At 41.8% G+C, this 22364-nt stretch overlaps 2 protein-coding genes across 2 annotated transcripts in view; both read left to right on the plus strand.

The window, feature by feature from the left end:
- Positions 1-6913, plus strand: part of tmem120aa (transmembrane protein 120Aa) — a 14296-nt gene extending 7383 nt beyond the window's left edge. The window contains exons 8-12 of the mRNA XM_080549846.1: positions 466-527; positions 794-886; positions 1179-1243; positions 1761-1829; positions 6386-6913. Coding sequence (XP_080405972.1) covers positions 466-527; positions 794-886; positions 1179-1243; positions 1761-1829; positions 6386-6499 — 403 coding nt within the window. The 3' untranslated portion in view covers positions 6500-6913. The remainder of the gene's footprint in view (positions 1-465; positions 528-793; positions 887-1178; positions 1244-1760; positions 1830-6385) is intronic.
- Positions 6914-19820: 12907 nt separating this feature from the next.
- Positions 19821-22077, plus strand: LOC308174413 (uncharacterized protein; the record flags this gene model as incomplete). The annotated part of the gene is made up of 3 exons (XM_080549492.1): positions 19821-19902; positions 21485-21611; positions 21923-22077. The coding sequence occupies exons 1-3, from the start codon at positions 19876-19878 to the stop codon at positions 22075-22077; spliced, it is 309 nt and encodes a 102-aa protein (XP_080405618.1). The 5' UTR covers positions 19821-19875.
- Between the last annotated feature and the right edge of the window lie 287 nt (positions 22078-22364).

Below are 22364 nucleotides of genomic sequence, written 5' to 3' on the forward strand. Positions count from 1 at the left end.
TTTTCCTTTCTATATAAATGGTAAATGGTAAATGGACTGCACTTATATAGCACCTTTATCCAAAGCGCTTTACAACGGCCTCTTATTCACCCATTCACCATCGAATAATACTAACATTGTATTAAAGCAATCCCACCAATATCTGCACTGCACTTTATATATGTGGCACTATCCAATGCACTGTTGTCTGTCCTGTGTTGTCCTGTTTTTTTGCATTTGTTTTTGTATACACGTGAAAAAAGTATAAATGCACTTACTGTAATGCCAAAGAATATTCCTATATGTGTATGCATAATGGCAATAAACGTAATCTGAATCTGAATCTATGAAATAAGACATTTATGAAATAGGACATTTAGAGGGTAGCATTAATAAAACATGAAAATAAATCAGTGCATCGTTAAAATATATCGTTTATGGCACACTTGCCTACATTTTCAACTAACTATCCTCTCTGTCCAACAGGCCAGAAGGAATACTCTACCAGATGTTCAGGAATCAATTCCTCACTTACTGCTTATACCAAAGTAAGAGACAAATACAACATTAGATATAACATGATTACTTCAGAACATTTGTATGATCGATGTGTGATTGATAGAGGCTAGACTAGGGATATCTACCAAATGGCAATAATGTTGAGCCTGGAATTTACTAAATGATTAGTTTATGCTTAGGGTTGAAAAGGGTTGTCCTCTACCACAATATGTTTAATCAGTGTTTATTCTCAACAAAAGAAAACTAGGAACAGTATTGGCGTTAATCAGGATCTGTATCCATTTGTGTAATGTAGGTTTTGTACAGTTTCTACAGTACTATTATCAGAGTGGCTGTCTGTACAGACTGCGAGCACTGGGAGAAGGACACAACATGGACTTGACTGTTGGTGAGTAAAATAAACCCACCATTGCAAAGCATTACGGCTGCCTAATAGAATGTTATATGTGATGAGCGTACAATTATTTATAACCAGGCAATGGTCTGGTCGACCAGTGTTGTTTCAAGTGAACATGACCAAAAAGTTAAAAAGTGGAAGCATGTAACGGACATCAACCATGAGGGGAATCAGCACTGTAGCGGAATAGTCTACAACATGTACACAACAGGTATATTGCATGTTTATTACATGTGTATTACAGATTTGTTAGTGATAAAAAAAAACATTCCTCTTCCTTAAGAGGGTTTCCAGTCGTGGATGTGGCGAGGCCTGACCTTCATCCTGCCCTTCCTCTTCTTTGGTCAAGTGAGTATCACATATTCCCCCAGTAGTGCTTACCACCAGGGCCGGTCACGCAACTAATGTGGCTTACTGTTGAATGTGTGGGTGGTGATGAGGCAGTACTGGTGGTGGCGCCCAAAAAGAAAATGTGCGGGGGGGGCATCAAATCATACTCTCGCCTAGGGCACCTAAATGCCTAGGACCGGCCCTGCTTACCTGGTCAGATTCTATGCTTACCTGGTCAATTTTCTTCAGTTAAGCTTGCATGTATGGCTCCACCATTTGACACCAGCCTATAACCAGTTATACACCTTTATCTGTACTGTCTGCAGTTGAGATCAATGGAACCATGACCCATCCTCTCTCAATTTGTTCAGCAATTTAGGAAGTGTGTATCCATTCACCAAGGTATCCAGTAATTGCACTGGGTGTTTTGTGCCTGACTTTGAAAGTACCACATTTATTAGGCACCTGGATGTTGTTGTCTCTCCATTGATGTGTGGGTGAGTGTGTGACTCTGTCATTCTCTGTGTGTCTGTAGTTCTGGCAGCTCTACAACAGCTTCACACTCTTCAAGATGGCCCAGCTGCCGGAGTGTAAAGAGTGGCAGGTCAGTGGCAGGTTTTTGGTTATGTAATCTTACCAACAAAACTATGGAAATCCTAAAAACACTTTCGAGCTACTAACATTTTGGCAGGTATATGTGAAGAATTTGAAAAAACAAACAAAAAACTGAAGAATAAAAGAAGAATAAAAACACAGTTATTCCCCAGTACAACTTCAGATGGTTATGGACATGATGAAGCGAACGCAACACAAGTGGTCACATGACCAACTAACACAACGTTAACATAACGTTATATCTGACTCCAAAAAATATGTTATGGTTAGTAATGATTTGCGTATCCATGTGTGACACTCCCTCGATCATATTGGATCCTAGATACCATTAAGAATACCCAAAATGCTATTTTACCATGCCCTCAAGTTAAGATGAATCACAAGGAGCTTACCTGAGCTTTGCCTCATCTTCCCCTACTCTTAGCATGCCCTCGGGGGTAATGATGACCTCTAGTCTTCACAATGGGAAGCTGTGTACTGACGCACAAAGATCGCTAGATGGCGCCGCTTGTACTTTAGCCGCAGCCTGAATCGAATTGAAACTCAGAAACTTGCAACGAGGAGTCATGGCTGAGGTCCAAGCGTGGCTTCGTCACAAAGAAAAATGACAACATTGCTACCACTCACAGCGCTCCTTGACCGTCAGTAAATGTATTTTATGTTGACCCAAAATCCAAGCAACTTTAAGGGAACATTCATTAGCACGTTGTTGGGCAGTGAATGAATGTGTTAGGATTCTGGTGGATCGATCATATTGGGCTCTTTGATCGTGTATTTTCTGTGTCCTCAGTTCAGATTTGAGTGTGTATGTTTGTGCTCAAAAGATGTGTGTTTAGTCTCGTAGTGGCGCTTCACACTGCCGCTTTTAATAATCGCCACGGTCTCTGAACATATCAGACATACGAGTTCTGAACTGAACTGCCCGTGGGAAGAATGAACATGTAAGAGTCTGTCCATTCTTCATTAATAGCTCTGTTTTCACTGTCTACTAAGACTCACGTCTTATTCCTCCAACTATTGTCTCGTCTCGTCTTTCCCCTGTGTGTGGTGTGTATGTGTATGTGTGTGTATGTGTGTGTATGTGTGTATGTGTGTGTATGTGTGTGTATGTGTGTGTATGTGTGTGTATGTGTGTATGTGTGTGTGTGTGTGTGTGTGTGTGTTTTGGTATTCAGTTGAAAGCACTGCACCACTGTTTGTTGTGCACGTGGCCCAGAAGGACGGCACACTACTGTTTCTGCCTTATTACATTACACAGTCCTGTGTTAATACTGCTTTGTCTCTCCATTTCTCATCTCACTGACTGCTTATCAGAACACACAGATTCCATTGGATGAGTAGCATCACGTGAGATGATTTTGGGCCGCTAAACCAGTACCGTAAAGGCTAGAAAAGCTGCACAGATTAAGATAGAAACGCTCCGTCAAAATGTAATAATTCTCAATAATTCATGGGTTATAGGTCTGGGTCCGGATAGGAAGGTGTTTGGGTCCGGGCCCGGTCCGGAGTCCGCCAGTTGGTGATGGCTGGTATATACAGTATGATTATTTTCGGTCTTCCATGGTATTCCATTCCCAAGTGGCAAGTTCCTAAGGAACATGGGGATATGTCGTTTTTGATTGTAGCCCCCCGGGATTCGTTGACCTGTTTGCTAAAGTTGTCATGAGAGTACCCTCTTCCTCCCGACACCCCGCCATCTTTAGAAGTAGCCATTCTATTGGAATGCTAAATGTTTTCTATTCAAATCCTTGATCATCCTAACGATCTTACATCTCTACATAAGAGTGATATTCTCATCCCCCTCCCTTGTAACTTGTTTGTCATTTTCGATGCCGGTATGTTCTGACGTTCAAGTTCAGCGTGCACTGCATTATAGCCTGTTATAGTTTAGTTTCACCTTTAGAAAGTAAATGAGAGAAAGAGCAGTATTACAATGACAAATCATTCAGAATGTTATTGGCTTTAATATTTCACAATCGTGCCAACATAAGCAAAATGGAAATGTATCTGACACATTGTTGTCATGGCAAGAGAATACTGAGATTTGTGGCAAGAGAAACCGGTATAGTAGGTGAGAGCCTCAGCTTGTCCTTTGTTTGTTGATCGGAAACGATCAAGAGAAGGATTACCCTCCTCCACAAAACAAGGAATGCAAAACCAAAATAATCTGAAAGAGTTGGAAGACATACAGACATACAGTTAGGTCCGGAAGTATTTGGACAGTGACACAATTTCCATAATTTTGGCTCTGTATGCCACCACAATGGATTTGAAATGAAACAATCGAGATGTAATTGAAGTGCAGACTTTAATTCAAGGGGATGAACAAACATATTGCATGAAACGTTTAGGAATTGCAACCATTCTTATACACAGTCCCCTATTTTCAGGAGCTCAAAAGTAATTGGACAAATTAACATAATCATAAATAAAATGTTCATTTTGAATACTTTGTCGAGAATCCTTTGCAGGCAATGACTGCCTGAAGTCTGGAACCCATGGACATCACCAAATACTGGGTTTCCTCCTTTGTGATGCTTTGCCAGGCCTTCAGTTGTTGTTTGTTCGTGGGTCTTTCTGCCTTTAGTTTTGTCTTCAGCAAGTGAAATGCATGCTTGATTGGGTTGAGATCAGGTGATTGACTCTGGCCATTGCAGAATATTCCACTTCTTTGCCTTAAAAAAGTCCTGGGTTGCTTACGCAGTATGTTTTGGGTCATTGTCCATCTGTATTGTGAAGTACCATCCAATCAACTTTGCTGAATTTGTCTGAATCTGAGCAGACAGAATATCCCTAAACACTTCAGAATTCATCTCTCTGCTTCTGTCTTCTGTCACATCATCAATAAACACTAGTGACCCAGTGCCATTGGAAGCCATGCATGTCCATGTCATCACACTGCCTCCACGTTTTTATACAGATGATGTGGTAAGCGTCGGATCATGAGCCGTTCCAAGCCTTCTCCATACTTTTTTCTTCCCATCCTCCTGGTACAGGTTGATCTTATGTTATGTTAGTTTATTGACTCTGGCCATTGCAGAATATTCCACTTCTTTGTGTCCAAATATATATGGACCTAACTGTACCTCTTAGTTTAATCTGTTCAAAGAATGCTGTTCCAGAACAGGGCTGGCTTTTTTAGATGTTTTTTGTCAAAGTCTAATCTGGCCTTTCTATTCTTGAGGCTTATGAATGGCTTGCACCTTGTGGTGAACCCTCTGTATTTGCTTGTGTGAAGTCTTTCTTTTATGGTACACATGGATAATGATATGCCTACCTCCTGGAGACTGTTCTTCACTTGGCTGGATGTTGTGAAGGGGTTTTTCTTTACCATGTAAAGGATCCTGTGATCATCCACTACTCTTGTCTTCCATGGACGTCCAGACCTTTTTGTGGTGCTGAGCTCACCAGTGCGTTTCTTTTCTCAGAATGTACCAGTTGACCAAACAGTTAATTTGGCCACTATTAATGTTCCCACTATCTCTCTGATGGATTTTTGTTTTGTTTTTACAGCCTACGGATGGCCTGTTTCACTTGCATTGAGAGCTCCGTTGACTGCATGTTGTGCGTATACAGCAACAGCTTCCAAATGCAAATGCCACACTTGGAATCAACTCAGATCTTTTACCTGCTTAATTGATAAAGAAATAATGAAGGAATAGCCCACACTGCCCCATGAAACAGCTTTTGAGTCAATTGTCCAATTACTTTTGGTCCCTTGAAAAAGAGGGAGCTACATATTAAAGAGCTGTAATTCCTAAACCCTTCCTTCGATTTGGATTTGAATACCCTTACCCTAAAGCTGAGAGTCTGCACTTTAAGCCCATATTCATTATATGACTGTAACTTGAGGATGTTTTGGTAAACAGCTAAAATAACACAAATTCTGTCTGTGTCCAAATATATATGGATCTAACTGTACCTACATTGTCATATCCTAAATAAAAGCAGAGAATTCAGATAATTTGTGACATTTATTTGTCATTCATGATGATCGTTTCTGTGAATTCATACAAATGGCCAAAACCATGCTGTTATGTGATATCCACTCTCTGCGTGTTTTTATTCATGATGATCATTTCTGGGTTTCTGTGAATTCATATATATAGCCTAGGCCTATTGCATTATTTGAAAAAAATTGACAGCGCTGTAAATAGTGTCATTCTTGCACAATGCACGTCATTTCACGAGACTTTGATCGCAACATAAGCATGATGGAAATGTGTCTGACACATTGATTGTTGTCATGTCATGTCACACATCTTATTCAGTTAGCGTCCCCATGCGACCTCTGGTGATATGGAAGAGAATTGCAGCCTTGGAAAAAAAAGATGCCAGCCAAATACTAGCGCAAACACACAGAAACACACTGTGTCACACATACTGCAAAATCGTTTTTATACTAGCTAGATTTTTTAAATCAAAATAACTGGCATCACCAAATCCACCTACATGTGCTTCTATACTCACATTTTTTAAACATGGTTGTTTGGATTGTTGTCCTGTTTAGTCTGTGTTCTGACCCAATGTCCCTCTACCCTCCAGGTTGTTATGTGTGGCAGTTCCTACCTGGTGTTGTTCATTGGAAACTTCTTCACGACCCTCGGAGTGGTTTACCACAAGTACACGCACAACCAGGACAAATCCAAGAGCCTATAAGACTGGAAAAGAGAAAGATATTGGGACATTATAAACACATCTGTTTATGGAAAGGAATATGTGCAAATGGTGTTTTATACTAATGCACTTTTTATATGTCTATTTTATGCGTTTGTCTTGTAAACAGGTTACATCTTTTTAACACCTTTTTTATAAGTCTATTTTATGCTTTGTCTTGTAAACAGGTTACATCTTTTTAACACCTTTTTTCTAATGTGTTTTGCTGTTTTTTTGTTTTGTTCCTGTTACATCCAGCATTTCTGACGACATTACTGTCTGTGAAGATCTGCATAACTTTGAGTGTTAGTAATATGTATTGAACAGTAAGAAAATGTAAGCCAAAGAGTAAGTGCACTCACAATCATATACCTGATATTAAAACAAATGCAATTCATCTGTCTAAGTGGCACAATAGCCTCCTCCACAATAATAATTATAACCCATTAAGTCTGCTATCTTTCAGTAAAATGCTGGACTAAACTGTCAGTGTCATTATTACATTGTTAGTTTGCATACTTTATTTTTGTCCTGGGTTTAACATGATGTGATTTAGACGCATCAGTCTCTGGCATCGCCGAAGAATCTAGGTTTATTGAGATATTTATTATTTACCTGAATCTCTAACTTTACATATTAAGGGCTTTTATTCCGGTGTGGAAAAATTCAAATTTCAGGAACTTTCGCCCACACCGGTAAAGGCCGATTTAAACTTCTGCGTAAAATCGACGCCGTAGCCTTGCGTCGGCCCGCGTGGGCCCGCCTTGCCTACGGAGAGGGTTGACGTGCACATCTCCAAAAATTTAAGAACGCGTCAGTTTCTACGCAACCATAAGCTCTGTGATTGGTCCGCTTGGTAGCACATGATTCCGACAAGATTCCGACTCTCTCGTCGGCCAAAATGCGGAAGCCATGACAGAAATGTCATTTACTTTTTCTGTAATTACTTATTAATAAAGATTTGAAAAATTATGATAACCATCGTATTATCTTAGTTTAATGTCATTTCAATGCATCATAGAAACAACAAGCATAACAACAAAAAGATCGCTATTATGCCGCTTTGAGCTTTGAGCTCCGTTGAGTTCCTAACCGGAAGAGGCACAGCACAGGGGCATAGAAAACACACTGCCACCTAGCGATGTGACGGTGTAATTGCAGCGCGGCCTACGCAGAAGTGTAAAGTGCGAGACCCCTTACGTAGGCTACGTAAACTACGCACGTAAATTCGATGCAGAACTTTAAATCGGCCTTAAGAACTCACGTGAGATTGCGTAACAACGTTACAGAGAGGGGTCCAGCTGCAGCCGCAGCAAAACGTGTACTAGTGTGTAGGAAACTGTACTACCATATATGGCTCGTATCATCGGTAATCCCATGTGCTTTAGCGTTATCATAAGTAAGTAACACTAAGGTAAAGATTAACTATATGCTATTTTCTAACTTTGTCAATGGATTCAAGAAGCTGTATTTACATTTACATTTACATTTTTGGCATTTAGCAGACGCCTTATTCCAAAGCGACTTATTTGAATGCTAAGCATTCTGTGCATATAGGTTGCATATTGAATATTTTGAGCTCAGGTCATATTTTAAAGCAAGATTAATTGAAGGAATGAAAAATTGAAATATTCAATTTTGTGAACGTTCTTTGGAGTCATGTGATTTCAACAAGGATGTCCATGTTGGAAGCCTGCTGTTTTAATTATATTAAGTTATATTCACATAATTATATTTTATTCTCCTATAGACCAACACAACATTCCCAGATGGAGTATGCCTTGAGCTCAAAAGACTGGACTTGTCACAAGGCAGGGGGGTACCCTGTCCTTAGGTCTCATTTGCAGGTCCACCAGAGGTCTATTGTACAATATGGATATCTATATTATAATATATTTAATCATTTGAAACTCTCCAAGTTTCCTTAAATGTTTTATCTATTTACTTATTATATTTGCTTTTATTCATTTTACATTTTTTTCTTCTTATTGTGCTCCTCTGCCTCTCCACCACTGTTGTATGAAATGTGCTATACAAATAAACTTGCCTTGCCTTTCAGTTTTGAAGACCGAATTTGGATGTTTAGTTCACAAATAAGTATGAATCATCCTAAACAAGAACAGGATCTTGTGTTGAAAGTAAAAAAAACATTCTCAGAGTGCATGAAGAAGGTTTTGTGATGGACGCGCTACTCTGTGTACCCGAGTAATCGTTATATGAGGTGACTCACAATAAGTTGTGTATCATAGCCCACACCCTGTATTTTTGTATTTTTGTATACCATCACTATATACGACATATTTATCATATATGTATTATAGCCTGTAAAATTGCACATTGTATATAATCTCAATGTATATTTATATACCACTGCACATATACATCCAGTCACCATTGTATGTCATTGCACATCACCCTACCATTTGCACTTTACTGTATAGATTGCTGTAAATACTGCTACTTATCACTGCAATATAATTGCTATTTGTTGCACTTCTGGTTAGACGCACAATCATTTCGTTGCATTTTCTTGTAGCCTACTATGTAATGACAATAAAGTGAATGTAATCTAATCTAATGTGTCTGCCCTGGGGGCAGCTGTACACATGCTGCTGATCATCCTGATCCCAGCAGTCCTTAATACAGCCCATACAGTAGCTGTGTCCACAGGCAGTGGTCTACAACATATTTGTACTACCATTGTACTAACACAACACTTCTAGTATAGATATCAATTGAATTTCAACCATGAAACAAATCATTATTGACCCTTTACTGTGTCCTCCAGTCACAGTGGCAATAATTGTTCATAATGACTGATGGTTGAAACTCAGTTGATTCTAGAAGTGTTGTCTAGTACAGTGGTAGTGGAAATCATGTTTAGCCTGGGAAATTATATTGAGTACAGTCCGTTATGTGTCCGCTATACAGTACAGCAAGGTCAATTTTGATATTACGAACCCTTAAAAACACATATTATACATTGAGATGATTATATGTTTATATAGGTACAATTGGTGTTGTATTTTATATTGTTGGAAAGCCTGATTAGTCACCTTTACAACCTTTACACGAAAACGAGAGTGAACTAAGGGTGACTAATAATATAATGTAATATAATAATATTAATAATTAATAATAATAATAATAATAATTAATAATATAATAAGGCTTTCCAACGATAATAAAAAATACTCGGCGGGCCACTTGTTGATTGTGACGCACAATGTTATATGACGTATTTGTGTTCCACTATAAAACTTCGGTGCGTCTTGTCATCGATCACAACTTGGTCGACATTGATTGTGGTGGGTTAACACCTCACATGTCACGTTGTTTTTCCAGCTTCATACGTTGGATAAAAACAACTAGAAGATGGAGAATAGAAGAACCCAAGAAAAGGTAAGGACACCTATTTGAAAGCACCGTCTCAAGAGCGTAAATACGCCTATTCATAGTTTGCAGTCAACGTGACTGGCGCAGAGCCCTGGCGGCCATAGTGGAAACTCCGCAGACCTGCAGCACCGACCTGTCATTAACCACCTGTTTCAAGCGACGATTAATTAGATCACCTCTCAAAAGAAGAAAAACAAGCTACACTTTTTGGACACTTGTTGATCCATATAGATCCATATAGAGACCCTAGGCAGTATTTCAATCAGTAGAAACAGCTGGTCGCTGCCAGAGATGCAGTAGGTGATGTTTACATATCTGTCTGGTGGAGAATCTTTCCCCTCACACTGCCGCCAGGATGAAAGCGAACAGACAGTTGTCGGTTTTTTCGATTTATTAGTTAATAGTAATAAGCGACAACAGATTATGATTTGTTTGTTTATTTGATCATAAAAATAAACAAAAAATAGTTCTGCAACTGAACTTCAAATGGACTGTTGCCTAGTAACCTGAACACAAACATGTAGTCTAATTAACGGCGGAGTGATACATATAGTTAAAAGTCCCAGTGCTGTTAGACTGTATATCGTAACTCATGGAATGCCTCTTGTCCAATCAAATGACTTGGTCGGAACTAACTGTTGTATAATAATGCTAATGTTAGCTAGCTAGCTAAAGGACCTACACAACCAACTCCAAGCTGGTCGCGTCCACAACAACAAACCATGTCAGAACGATTATGCAAAGATAATAATGACCAAAAATTGAATAATTATTCAAAGTCAAAGTCAGCTTTATTGTCAATCCAATATATGTACAGACATACAGAGGGCTGAAATTGCGTTTCCCTCTCATCCACGGTGCATAGCAAACAAAAACAATAAATAACAATATGATACGACCAGATTAAAAATAACTATATATACCAAAAAATCCTAGATAAAAGATTTGAAATGTGCGGTACAAATGTACAGGGGTGGAATACAATATGAACAATGCCAATAGTGCAATAGTGGTAATTGGCTCAGTATAATAGGGTAAAGTGGCTAAAGTACGTAAATGGCGTTGCCATTATGCAAACTATGAATAGCACGGTCAAGTGTAATCAGGGTTGCCAGATGGGATTGTCAATTTCCAGCCTAACCACAGTCTAAAACCCGCCCAAATGCTTTTTTTCCAGCCCAGTGTTATCAAAAGTAGCCCAATCGGCGGTAACCCGCCCCATCTGGCAATCCTGAGTGTAATAGGCCTATATAGCACTGTCAAGAAGAGTAGTATAGTATAGCACATATAACACTTAACCCCTGGGGTTGGGTCAGATCATTTGATGTATCTCTGATTTCCATTATACTGTGTGTCCTCCTGTCAAAGGGCTGTACACCCATGTCTTATCCTAACATGAACAGAACAAGCCTTTTGCTGTCGCCTTCTGACTGATTGTAATTTTAATCCGTTTTTATGTGATCCCGTCTGAAGCTACTTTGACTTCACGTAACAAGTTGACCAGAATGTCGATCTGAACTCTGTTGTGTTGCAGATGAACAGGAACAGTAGTGGCAAGAAGAGTGCCAAGAGCTCAGAGAAGGGCTCGGAGAAGGCCACCAAGGCCTCCAGCGCTAGGAAGAGCGCCAAGGGCCTTAAGAAGAGCTCCAACACTGATGCAGGTGAGAGGGTTTTTCTGTTTACTTCTCCCTGTAGAAGTCCCTATGTTGATTATTTGAAGACTTGTTTGATGAGAAGAAAAAAATGCCTTTCATTCCATTAAACATCCAATCACAGACAATGATAATGACTTGAACATCATTCCAATATCCACATGCTAACATTCATTATGAATGCAAGGCTGGGAAATGACTCCATCATGGTATGCTAGTGTGAATATTGTAACACAACCATTGATTGTCTTAATGTACTACAGACTAAATGTCATAGGTGGCAATAAAACCCCAGAATCCTCTCTGTTTGGTTCTTTTAGCTCCTTCTGTGATGTCCTCCGCTTCCGGAACGAAGTGTGAGGACAGAATGAAGCTGCTGGCGGAGGAAGGTGTGGTTGGTGCCTTAAACATCAACGCAGATCAGGCCTCCTTCCCCATCCTGATGAGCTTCATGAAGGGTCTCAGTGATGAGTAAGTATTATGCGCTCTACTGTATCTATGCTCCCTATGTTTCTATACACACCCAATATTTTGCACCCTGCGCATAAACAGTACAACAAATTTGAGCCAAGACCAAAGAACTGAAAATGTTGACTTGTATCTTCACCAGGCAGTGGACGGTGATCCAGGACGGCATGAGAGACCCTGTAAGTGTATTTGATGTGTGTGACTTTAGAGTTAGCAGGCATACCATACCAGTCATTGTTTGTGTTGTGAATCAGTCAATCGAAATGATTACCTTCTTTAAGCTGAACACCAACTAATTCTTCACTCTCTTTTGAATGAACACAGATGACCAAGGTGAAGCTTGACATCACGGGTCGGAAGATTGTGAAAATAATCGCCGACACGGCCATAGAGGTCCTCCTCCCGACTCTTCAGCGGGTCATAGAGATGAGTGAGGCCAGGGAGGCTGCAGCCTCTCAGAGTGGGTCAGGGCTCTCCTCCACCACCTCCACTGAGTGGAAGACCAGCACATCAAGGTCTTCCTCTGCGAGGTAGGCTATAATGACTGCTATGATCATAACAAATAACTTAAATCAGGGGGTAAACCCATACTAAGCTCTTTTTTTACGTTGTTTTGTTTTAGAACCCAATGTTTGTTGCACAGTTAAAGTGTTGGACTTTATCAATGCTGATAATACAATGGTTTTTGTTGGTGATGAAATGTTTTGGCCATAGACAAAATACCAACAATAATCAGAGTGAGTAACAACGTACTGTAAAAAGTCAAATCTCTCTCCACTACATCAGAGTCTGATGTGAGCCACCAACTCTTATGCTTTTATCCCCCAGGGATTGATAAAGTTGCATTCGATTGAATTGAATGTCATATTTGTCTTTATTTTGAAGTTCCCAGACTTTGAGGCAGTGTGTGTCCGGAGGATCACCCCCCCTGGATGATCCACTCCAGGTCCACTTTGGGATCACAGAGGACACCGTCCTCCAATCACTGGGCTCTGTCTCCTCTGGCTCATTTGATCTGACCAGACCTGTGGTGAGAGACGTCCTGAAGCAGGTGAACTCTGACGTCTCCTTGATAATCTCCTTATCAAGGTCAGATAAGTCCACCCCGATAGTCTGCGACAGGGACACCACCATGTCCGCGGCTAGGAGGATGTTGCACGTGGTGTGCACCAAGCTCCGGGAGTTGGGGATCACCAAACCATTGGTGCCAAAGGTCAAGGTCACGACCTCTAAGACGGACCTGGGGCCAGTGGCGGCAGACGTCATGACTGCCATCGTTGAGACGGTGGAGTCATGCAGCTCAGCTGATCAGGAGGGCGTGCAGGGAGCAGCTGACATGCTCAGACAGTTGGCAGAGAAGATCAGCACGATCAGCTCTGTCTCTGATGAGGACGGATCCTCTGCTGGAGCGCCGGGTAGACGCGTGTCCTCCTCTCGCAGTGTGGGACACCTCAGGAGTGTGAAGAGTGAGGAGTTTCACTCCGAAGCCACCAAGGCCGTGAGTGCAATTCTGTGCCGGAATAGCTCTATATCTATAGATATAAACACGGAGGAGGCCTCAGGCATTGTTGATGAGTTTGTGGCAGACATAAGGTCTATCACTCACTCAGCTGGGTCTGGTGCTGCAAAGGAGGAGTCTCTGCCTGTTGCCCTGACCCTAGTTCAGAGGCTTCAGAGAAGGCTGAGAGCGTTTTACGCGCGGCTGGTGTCTTTTAAAGGCACAAGCCAGAAGAGTAAACTGCCCTCAGACCAGGATAGATTCATCCATGGATCTACTCTGGTAAAAGCGGAGTCTTTTCGCAGTGAGCCTATGTTTCCATCCAACTCACTGGTTGGAGTAGAGCTGCGTAGAAGTCAGAGTGAATGCTCTCGACCCATGCTGGCTCTCCAGAGCCCTCCGGTGAGCCAGCTCGAACTCGACCGCACCACCAAAGAGGTTCTGAGCGAGATTCTCGTCTCTTATAAGACAGAAGACGAGAAGACAGCCTCCGCTGGACCAACGGCGTCTGATGAGTCCCTTGCTGCCTGCGAGTTTGTGGACAACATGGTAACATGGTTAATGGAGTACTCCTCCTCCTCATCAGAGAGTTTGTGCGTGTCTCCGAAGGCAGTCGTGAGCGAACTGTCCAAGGAGGACTTCCAGAGTCAAGCCACTGAGAAAGTGAGGGATGTTCTCATGAGATCAGAGAGATGCTCCCTCAGTTCTTCCCACCACTCTGGGTCAACTACCTCCTCCTCTCTGTCACCTGCCAGTGCTGACTCGTCAGCATTAGACCTCGTCGGCATGGTTGTGAACAGTGTGAAGAGCCTGTTCCAGGACGAGGAGTCCTCAGCTGGTCCCAGTGTGCTGCCCACACACACTGAGGCCTCTGAGGTGTCCGAGGCTGGTGGGCTTAGTGCTGTGTCGGAGCTGAGACTGTGGTCTACAGCGCAGACCATCTGCAGAGATCTGAAGAGGAAGCTGAAGGAGTTCTTCACTCGGCGTGAGATGCATGCCACTGAGCAGAGTGCATCGATGGCTGAGGCTAGAGACAGCATTAGCCAGATCCTGGTCGCCATTCAGGGTGACATGGTGGCACAGTCAGGGAAAATGGAGACCTCAGTGGAGCTACAGCAATGCCACAGTGCTGTAGGATCTCTGCTGGAGAATGTAGAGAGGGTGTGTAGTGAGGGTAGTCTCACATGTCAGCCTCCCACAGAGCTTCCAGCAGAAAGCAGTTTCCCTGTCGTCAGAAGCGCGACCTTCGATCGCACCTCTGACGAGTCTGTGCTGGAGGATTCCGTCGATGATTCCAAACAGCGGATGGCCGACGTGGTGCAAGTCCTGATGGACCACATGGACCCACTGGTTCTTCAAGAGGTCACCTCTCTCGGAGCTGACCTCACCAGACGGGAGGAGCTGCTGTCCCAGGGGGGGATCCGCACCCTGACCCTCGCCCTTGTGGACAGACTCCTGGAGCTGATGTCACTCCACAGCAGTCTGCCAGTGGCCGTTGGGACCAGTGTGTCGGACAGTGTTATGTACAAACGGCCACCGGCAGAGAAGCGTGCATTGGTGTGCAGTCAGGTGGTCTCCGCCTATGCGGAGGAGTCGGTGAAGCGTTTGCTTCTTCAGCTGTTCGTCCCTCCCTCATCATGGAGCACGGGGGTGGAAGCTTCCAACAGCAACGCCCCGACCAGAGTCTCCAGCCACAAGAGCCTGCTGTCCACCAGCTCTTCTGAGATCTACAACGACACAGTGGATCTGTTCTCCCGGGCCCTGGTCAACCAGGTCAACCAGGTGATGGCCCTCTCAATGGGATCCGACACCTCCACAGCCTCGGTCACACAGCCTCAGAGGGATGCTAGTGGGAAGAAGAAGGAAGGGAAATTCAGCAAATTCCTTTCAACGATGAAGCGCAAGCTCACGGTAAAACAGAAAATATACAGTGAATTTATAAGAGGGCCACATTCCACATAATTTCACATTAAGGAAGTGTAATGTAAAGGTAAAGTCTTACCAGTTTATCATAAAACAGCAGACAAGCTATGCATTGTTGTTGTAGGAATAATGGGGTTTTAAGAGATATGTTCTGTCATTGATTCTTCTTCTGTAACAACTGATATAGTGCAAGAGGACCAACCGGGTAGGTGTCCAGCCTCCAGCCCCAGGACAGGAGGACATCAATGATGGTGTCCAGCCTCCAGCTCCAGGACAGGAGGACATCGAGGTAAGTATCCAGCCTCCAGCTCCAGGACAGGAGGACATCGAGGTAAGTATCCAGCCTCCAGCTTCAGGACAGGAGGGCATCGAGGTTGCCCACGACGATGGACACAGCAGAGGTAAGTCAACATGTAGAACACATAGACCTAGGACATACTAACCAAACGAATGAAGTATTCTATTCTGTAGCTATAGGCCTGGTGAAGCTCATATGAACTCTCTCTCCTCTCTCTAGCGGCCAGCCCAGTGACAGCTGAGACAACGCCTTGTGAGGAGAGCGGAGCTTCAAAGAAACAGAAGCGTTCCCTCTTCCAGAGGATGCTGAAGAGCCTTGGGCTGCTGAGCTGCTGTCGGGGGACGGAGGCCGTCTGCCTGGAGACCCTGTAACCATCTTCACAACGATGGACACAGCAGAGGTAAGTCAACATGTAGAACACATAGACCTAAGGACATACTAACTAAACTAATGAAGTATTCTATTCTGTAGCTATAGGCCTGGTGAAGCTCATATGAACTCTCTCTCCTCTCTCTAGCGCCCGGCACAGTGGCGGCTGTGACAACTCCTCCAGAGGACGCTCACAACTGCAAACAGCCTTGGCCGGAGCTGCTTTCCACCGTGAATAAAAAATGTGCATTCTATTCCTTTTGCTTGTGCATTTTTCATATCTTATGAACTTGTTATGCTGAAGATTGTGTAACTAGATAAGTGATCTTAAATATCATAGCTAGAAGCAACTGCGATTACAGCAACAAATATAGTAGCTAAGCATGTTTACAGCTATGCCTGAGGCAATATCCCAATAGAAATGTAATCATAACAAGAATCATATACAAGAATCATAACAAGAATCATGTACAAGACATATAATGAATCATTAGAAATATTGGCTCCTGCACAGACTCCTCATCGCTTAGTGTGTGTGTGTGTGTGTGTGTGTGTGTGTGTGACTGTGTGTCACATGACATATGCCATGTCTGCAGTCTGAATGAGCTTGGATTAATGTTAAATGTTCTATTTTTCATTCCTACTGCGAGACGGTAGGAAGGAGAGAAGGATAAATGGACAGGGGAAGAGAGAAAGAGGGAGAAGAAAAGAATAAAGGATGGGAGGGGGGGGAGGATAGAATGAGAGGTAGGTATCTCAGACTACAAAGGCAAACCAAGTAACATGGTGCATATTGAAGCCTCCCTTCAGGGGAAACTGAATACCTTCATTAACACCATAGCTGATATGAGGGCCCCCTCTGTACAGGAGGACTGTGTGCTCTCACTATCTGTGGCAGACATGAGTAAAATCTTTAAGCGAGTAAACACCCACGCACAGCAGCCGGCCCAAATGATTTAGACGCATCAGTCTCTGGCATCGCCGAAGAATCTAGGTTTATTGAGATATTTATTATTTACCTGAATCTCTAACTTTACATATTAAGGGCTTTTATTCCGGTGTGGAAAAATTCAAATTTCAGGAACTTTCGCCCACACCGGTAAAGGCCGATTTAAACTTCTGCGTAAAATCGACGCCGTAGCCTTGCGTCGGCCCGCGTGGGCCCGCCTTGCCTACGGAGAGGGTTGAGGTGCACATCTCCAAAAATTTAAGAACGCGTCAGTTTCTACGCAACCATAAGCTCTGTGATTGGTCCGCTTGGTAGCACATGATTCCGACAAGATTCCGACTCTCTCGTCGGCCAAAATGCGGAAGCCATGACAGAAATGACATTTACTTTTTCTGTAATTACTTATTAATAAAGATTTGAAAAATTATGATAACCATCGTATTATCTTAGTTTAATGTCATTTCAATGCATCATAGAAACAACAAGCATAACAACAAAAAGATCGCTATTATGCCGCTTTGAGCTTTGAGCTCCGTTGAGTTCCTAACCGGAAGAGGCACAGCACAGGGGCATAGAAAACACACTGCCACCTAGCGATGTGACGGTGTAATTGCAGCGTGGCCTACGCAGAAGTGTAAAGTGCGAGACCCCTTACGTAGGCTACGTAAACTACGCACGTAAATTCGACGCAGAACTTTAAATCGGCCTTAAGAACTCACGTGAGATTGCGTAACAACGTTACAGAGAGGAGTCCAGCTGCAGCCGCAGCAAAACGTGTACTAGTGTGTAGGAAACTGTACTACCATATATGGCTCGTATCATCGGTAATCCCATGTGCTTTAGCGTTATCATAAGTAAGTAACACTAAGGTAAAGATTAACTATATGCTATTTTCTAACTTTGTCAATGGATTCAAGAAGCTGTATTTACATTTACATTTACATTTTTGGCATTTAGCAGACGCCTTATTCCAAAGCGACTTATTTGAATGCTAAGCATTCTGTGCATATAGGTTGCATATTGAATATTTTGAGCTCAGGTCATATTTTAAAGCAAGATTAATTGAAGGAATGAAAAATTGAAATATTCAATTTTGTGAACGTTCTTTGGAGTCATGTGATTTCAACAAGGATGTCCATGTTGGAAGCCTGCTGTTTTAATTATATTAAGTTATATTCACATAATTATATGTTATTCTCCTATAGACCAACACAACATTCCCAGATGGAGTATGCCTTGAGCTCAAAAGACTGGACTTGTCACAAGGCAGGGGGGTACCCTGTCCTTAGGTCTCATTTGCAGGTCCACCAGAGGTCTATTGTACAATATGGATATCTATATTATAATATATTTAATCATTTGAAACTCTCCAAGTTTCCTTAAATGTTTTATCTATTTACTTCTTATATTTGCTTTTATTCATTTTACATTGTTTTCTTCTTATTGTGCTCCTCTGCCTCTCCACCACTGTTGTATGAAATGTGCTATACAAATAAACTTGCCTTGCCTTTCAGTTTTGAAGACCGAATTTGGATGTTTAGTTCACAAATAAGTATGAATCATCCTAAACAAGAACAGGATCTTGTGTTGAAAGTAAAAACACATTCTCAGAGTGCATGAAGAAGGTTTTGTGATGGACGCGCTACTCTGTGTACCCGAGTAATCGTTATATGAGGTGACTCACAATAAGTTGTGTATCATAGCCCACACCCTGTATTTTTGTATACTATCACTATATACGACATATTTATCATATATGTATCATAGCCTGTAAAATTGCACATTGTATATAATCTCAATGTATATTTATATACCACTGCACATATACATCCAGTCACCATCTTATGTCATTGCACATCACCCTACCATTTGCACTTTACTGTATAGATTGCTGTAAATACTGCTACTTATCACTGCAATATAATTGCTATTTGTTGCACTTCTGGTTAGACGCACAATCATTTCGTTGCATTTTCTTGTAGCCTACTATGTAATGACAATAAAGTGAATGTAATCTAATCTAATGTGTCTGCCCTGGGGGCAGCTGTACACATGCTTCTGATCATCCTGATCCCAGCAGTCCTTAATACAGCCCATACAGTAGCTGTGTCCACAGGCAGTGGTCTACAACATATTTGTACTACCATTGTACTAACACAACACTTCTAGTATAGATATCAATTGAATTTCAACCATGAAACAAATCATTATTGACCCTTTACCTTGTCCTCCAGTCACAGTGGCGATAATTGTTCATAATGACTGATGGTTGAAACTCAGTTGATTCTAGAAGTGTTGTCTAGTACAGTGGTAGTGGAAATCATGTTTAGCCTGGGAAATTATATTGAGTACAGTCCATTATGTGTCCGCTATACAGTACAGCAAGGTCAATTTTGATATTACGAACCCTTAAAAACACATATTATACATTGAGATGATTATATGATGATTATATGTTTATATAGGTACAATTGGTGTTGTATTTTATATTGTTGGAAAGCCTGATTAGTCACCTTTACAACCTTTACACGAAAACGAGAGTGAACTAAGGGTGACTAATAATATAATGTAATATAATAATATTAATAATTAATAATAATAATAATTAATAATAAAATAAGGCTTTCCAACGATAATAAAAAATACTCGGCGGGCCACTTGTTGATTGTGACGCACAACGTATTGTGACGTATTTGTGTTCCACTATAAAACCACGGTGCGTCTTGTCATTGATCACAACTTGGCAGACATTGATTGTGGTGGGTTAACACCTCACATGTCACGTTGTTTTTCCAGCTTCATACGTTGGATAAAAACAACTAGAAGATGGAGAATAGAAGAACCCAAGAAAAGGTAAGGACACCTATTTGAAAGCACCGTCTCAAGAGCGTAAATACGCCTATTCATAGTTTACAGTCAACGTGACTGGCGCAGAGCCCTGGCGGCCATAGTGGAAACTCCGCAGACCTGCAGACCTGCAGCACCGACCTGTCATTAACCACCTGTTTCAAGCGACGATTAATTAGATCACCTCTCAAAAGAAGAAAAACAAGCTACACTTTTTGGACACTTGTTGATCCATATAGATCCATATAGATCCATATAGAGACCCTAGGCAGTATTTCAATCAGTAGAAACAGCTGGTCGCTGCCAGAGATGCAGTAGGTGATGTTTACATATCTGTCTGGTGGAGAATCTTTCCCCTCACACGGCCGCCAGGATGAAAGCGAACAGAAGTACAGACAGTTGTCGGTTTTTTCGATTTATTAGTTAATAGTAATAAGCGACAACAGATTATGATTTGTTTGTTTATTTGATCATAAAAATAAACAAAAAATAGTTCCGCAACTGAACTTCAAATGGACTGTTGCCTAGTAACCTGAACACAAACATGTAGTCTAATTAACGGCGGAGTGATACATATAGTTAAAAGTCCCAGTGCTGTTAGACTGTATATCGTAACTCATGGAATGCCTCTTGTCCAATCAAATGACTTGGTCGGAACTAACTGTTGTATAATAATGCTAATGTTAGCTAGCTAGCTAAAGGACCTACACAACCAACTCCAAGCTGGTCGCGTCCACAACAACAAACCATGTCAGAACGATTATGCAAAGATAATAATGACCAAAAATTGAATAATTATTCAAAGTCAAAGTCAGCTTTATTGTCAATCCAATATATGTACAGACATAGAGGGCTGAAATTGCGTTTCCCTCTCATCCACGGTGCATAGCAAACAAAAACAATAAATAACAATATGATACGACCAGATTAAAAATAACTATATATACAAAAAAATCCTAGATAAAAGATTTGAAATGTGAAATGTAGAAATGTGGAAATTTGAAAGATTTGAAATGTACAGGGGTGGAATACAATATGAACAATGACAATAGTGCAATAGTGGTAATTGGCTCAGTATAGGGTAAAGTGGCTAAAGTACGTAAATGGCGTTGCCATTATGACGACACGTGCAAACTATGAATAGCACGGTCAAGTGTAATCAGGGTTGCCAGATGGGATTGTCAATTTCCAGCCTAACCACAGTCTAAAACCCGAACAAATGCTTTTTTTCCAGCCCAGTGTTATCAAAAGTAGCCCAATCGGCGGTAACCCGCCCCATCTGGCAATCCTGAGTGTAATAGGCCTATATAGCACTGTCAAGAAGAGTAGTATAGTATAGCACATATAACACTTAACCCCTGGGGTTGGGTCAGATCATTTGATGTATCTCTGATTTCCATTATACTGTGTGTCCTGTCAAAGGGCTGTACACCCATGTCTTATCCTAACATGAACAGAACAAGCCTTTTGCTGTCGCCTTCTGACTGATTGTAATTTTAATCCGTTTTTATGTGATCCCGTCTGAAGCTACTTTGACTTCACGTAACAAGTTGACCAGAATGTCGATCTGAACTCTGTTGTGTTGCAGATGAACAGGAACAGTAGTGGCAAGAAGAGTGCCAAGAGCTCAGAGAAGGGCTCGGAGAAGGCCACCAAGGCCTCCAGCGCTAGGAAGAGCGCCAAGGGCCTTAAGAAGAGCTCCAACACTGATGCAGGTGAGAGGGTTTTTCTGTTTACTTCTCCCTGTAGAAGTCCCTATGTTGATTATTTGAAGACTTGTTTGATGAGAAGAAAAAAATGCCTTTCATTCCATTAAACATCCAATCACAGACAATGATAATGACTTGAACATCATTCCAATATCCACATGCTAACATTCATTATGAATGCAAGGCTGGGAAATGACTCCATCATGGTATGCTAGTGTGAATATTGTAACACAACCATTGATTGTCTTAATGTACTACAGACTAAATGTCATAGGTGGCAATAAAACCCCAGAATCCTCTCTGTTTGGTTCTTTTAGCTCCTTCTGTGATGTCCTCCGCTTCCGGAACGAAGTGTGAGGACAGAATGAAGCTGCTGGCGGAGGAAGGTGTGGTTGGTGCCTTAAACATCAACGCAGATCAGGCCTCCTTCCCCATCCTGATGAGCTTCATGAAGGGTCTCAGTGATGAGTAAGTATTATGCGCTCTACTGTATCTATGCTCCCTATGTTTCTATACACACCCAATATTTTGCACCCTGCGCATAAACAGTACAACAAATTTGAGCCAAGACCAAAGAACTGAAAATGTTGACTTGTTTCTTCACCAGGCAGTGGACGGTGATCCAGGACGGCATGAGAGACCCTGTAAGTGTATTTGATGTGTGTGACTTTAGAGTTAGCAGGCATACCATACCAGTCATTGTTTGTGTTGTGAATCAGTCAATCGAAATGATTACCTTCTTTAAGCTGAACACCAACT

Source organism: Nansenia antarctica (genome assembly GCF_963989245.1).
Source record: "Nansenia antarctica genome assembly, chromosome: 20".
Classification (NCBI taxonomy): domain Eukaryota; kingdom Metazoa; phylum Chordata; class Actinopteri; order Argentiniformes; family Microstomatidae; genus Nansenia; species Nansenia antarctica.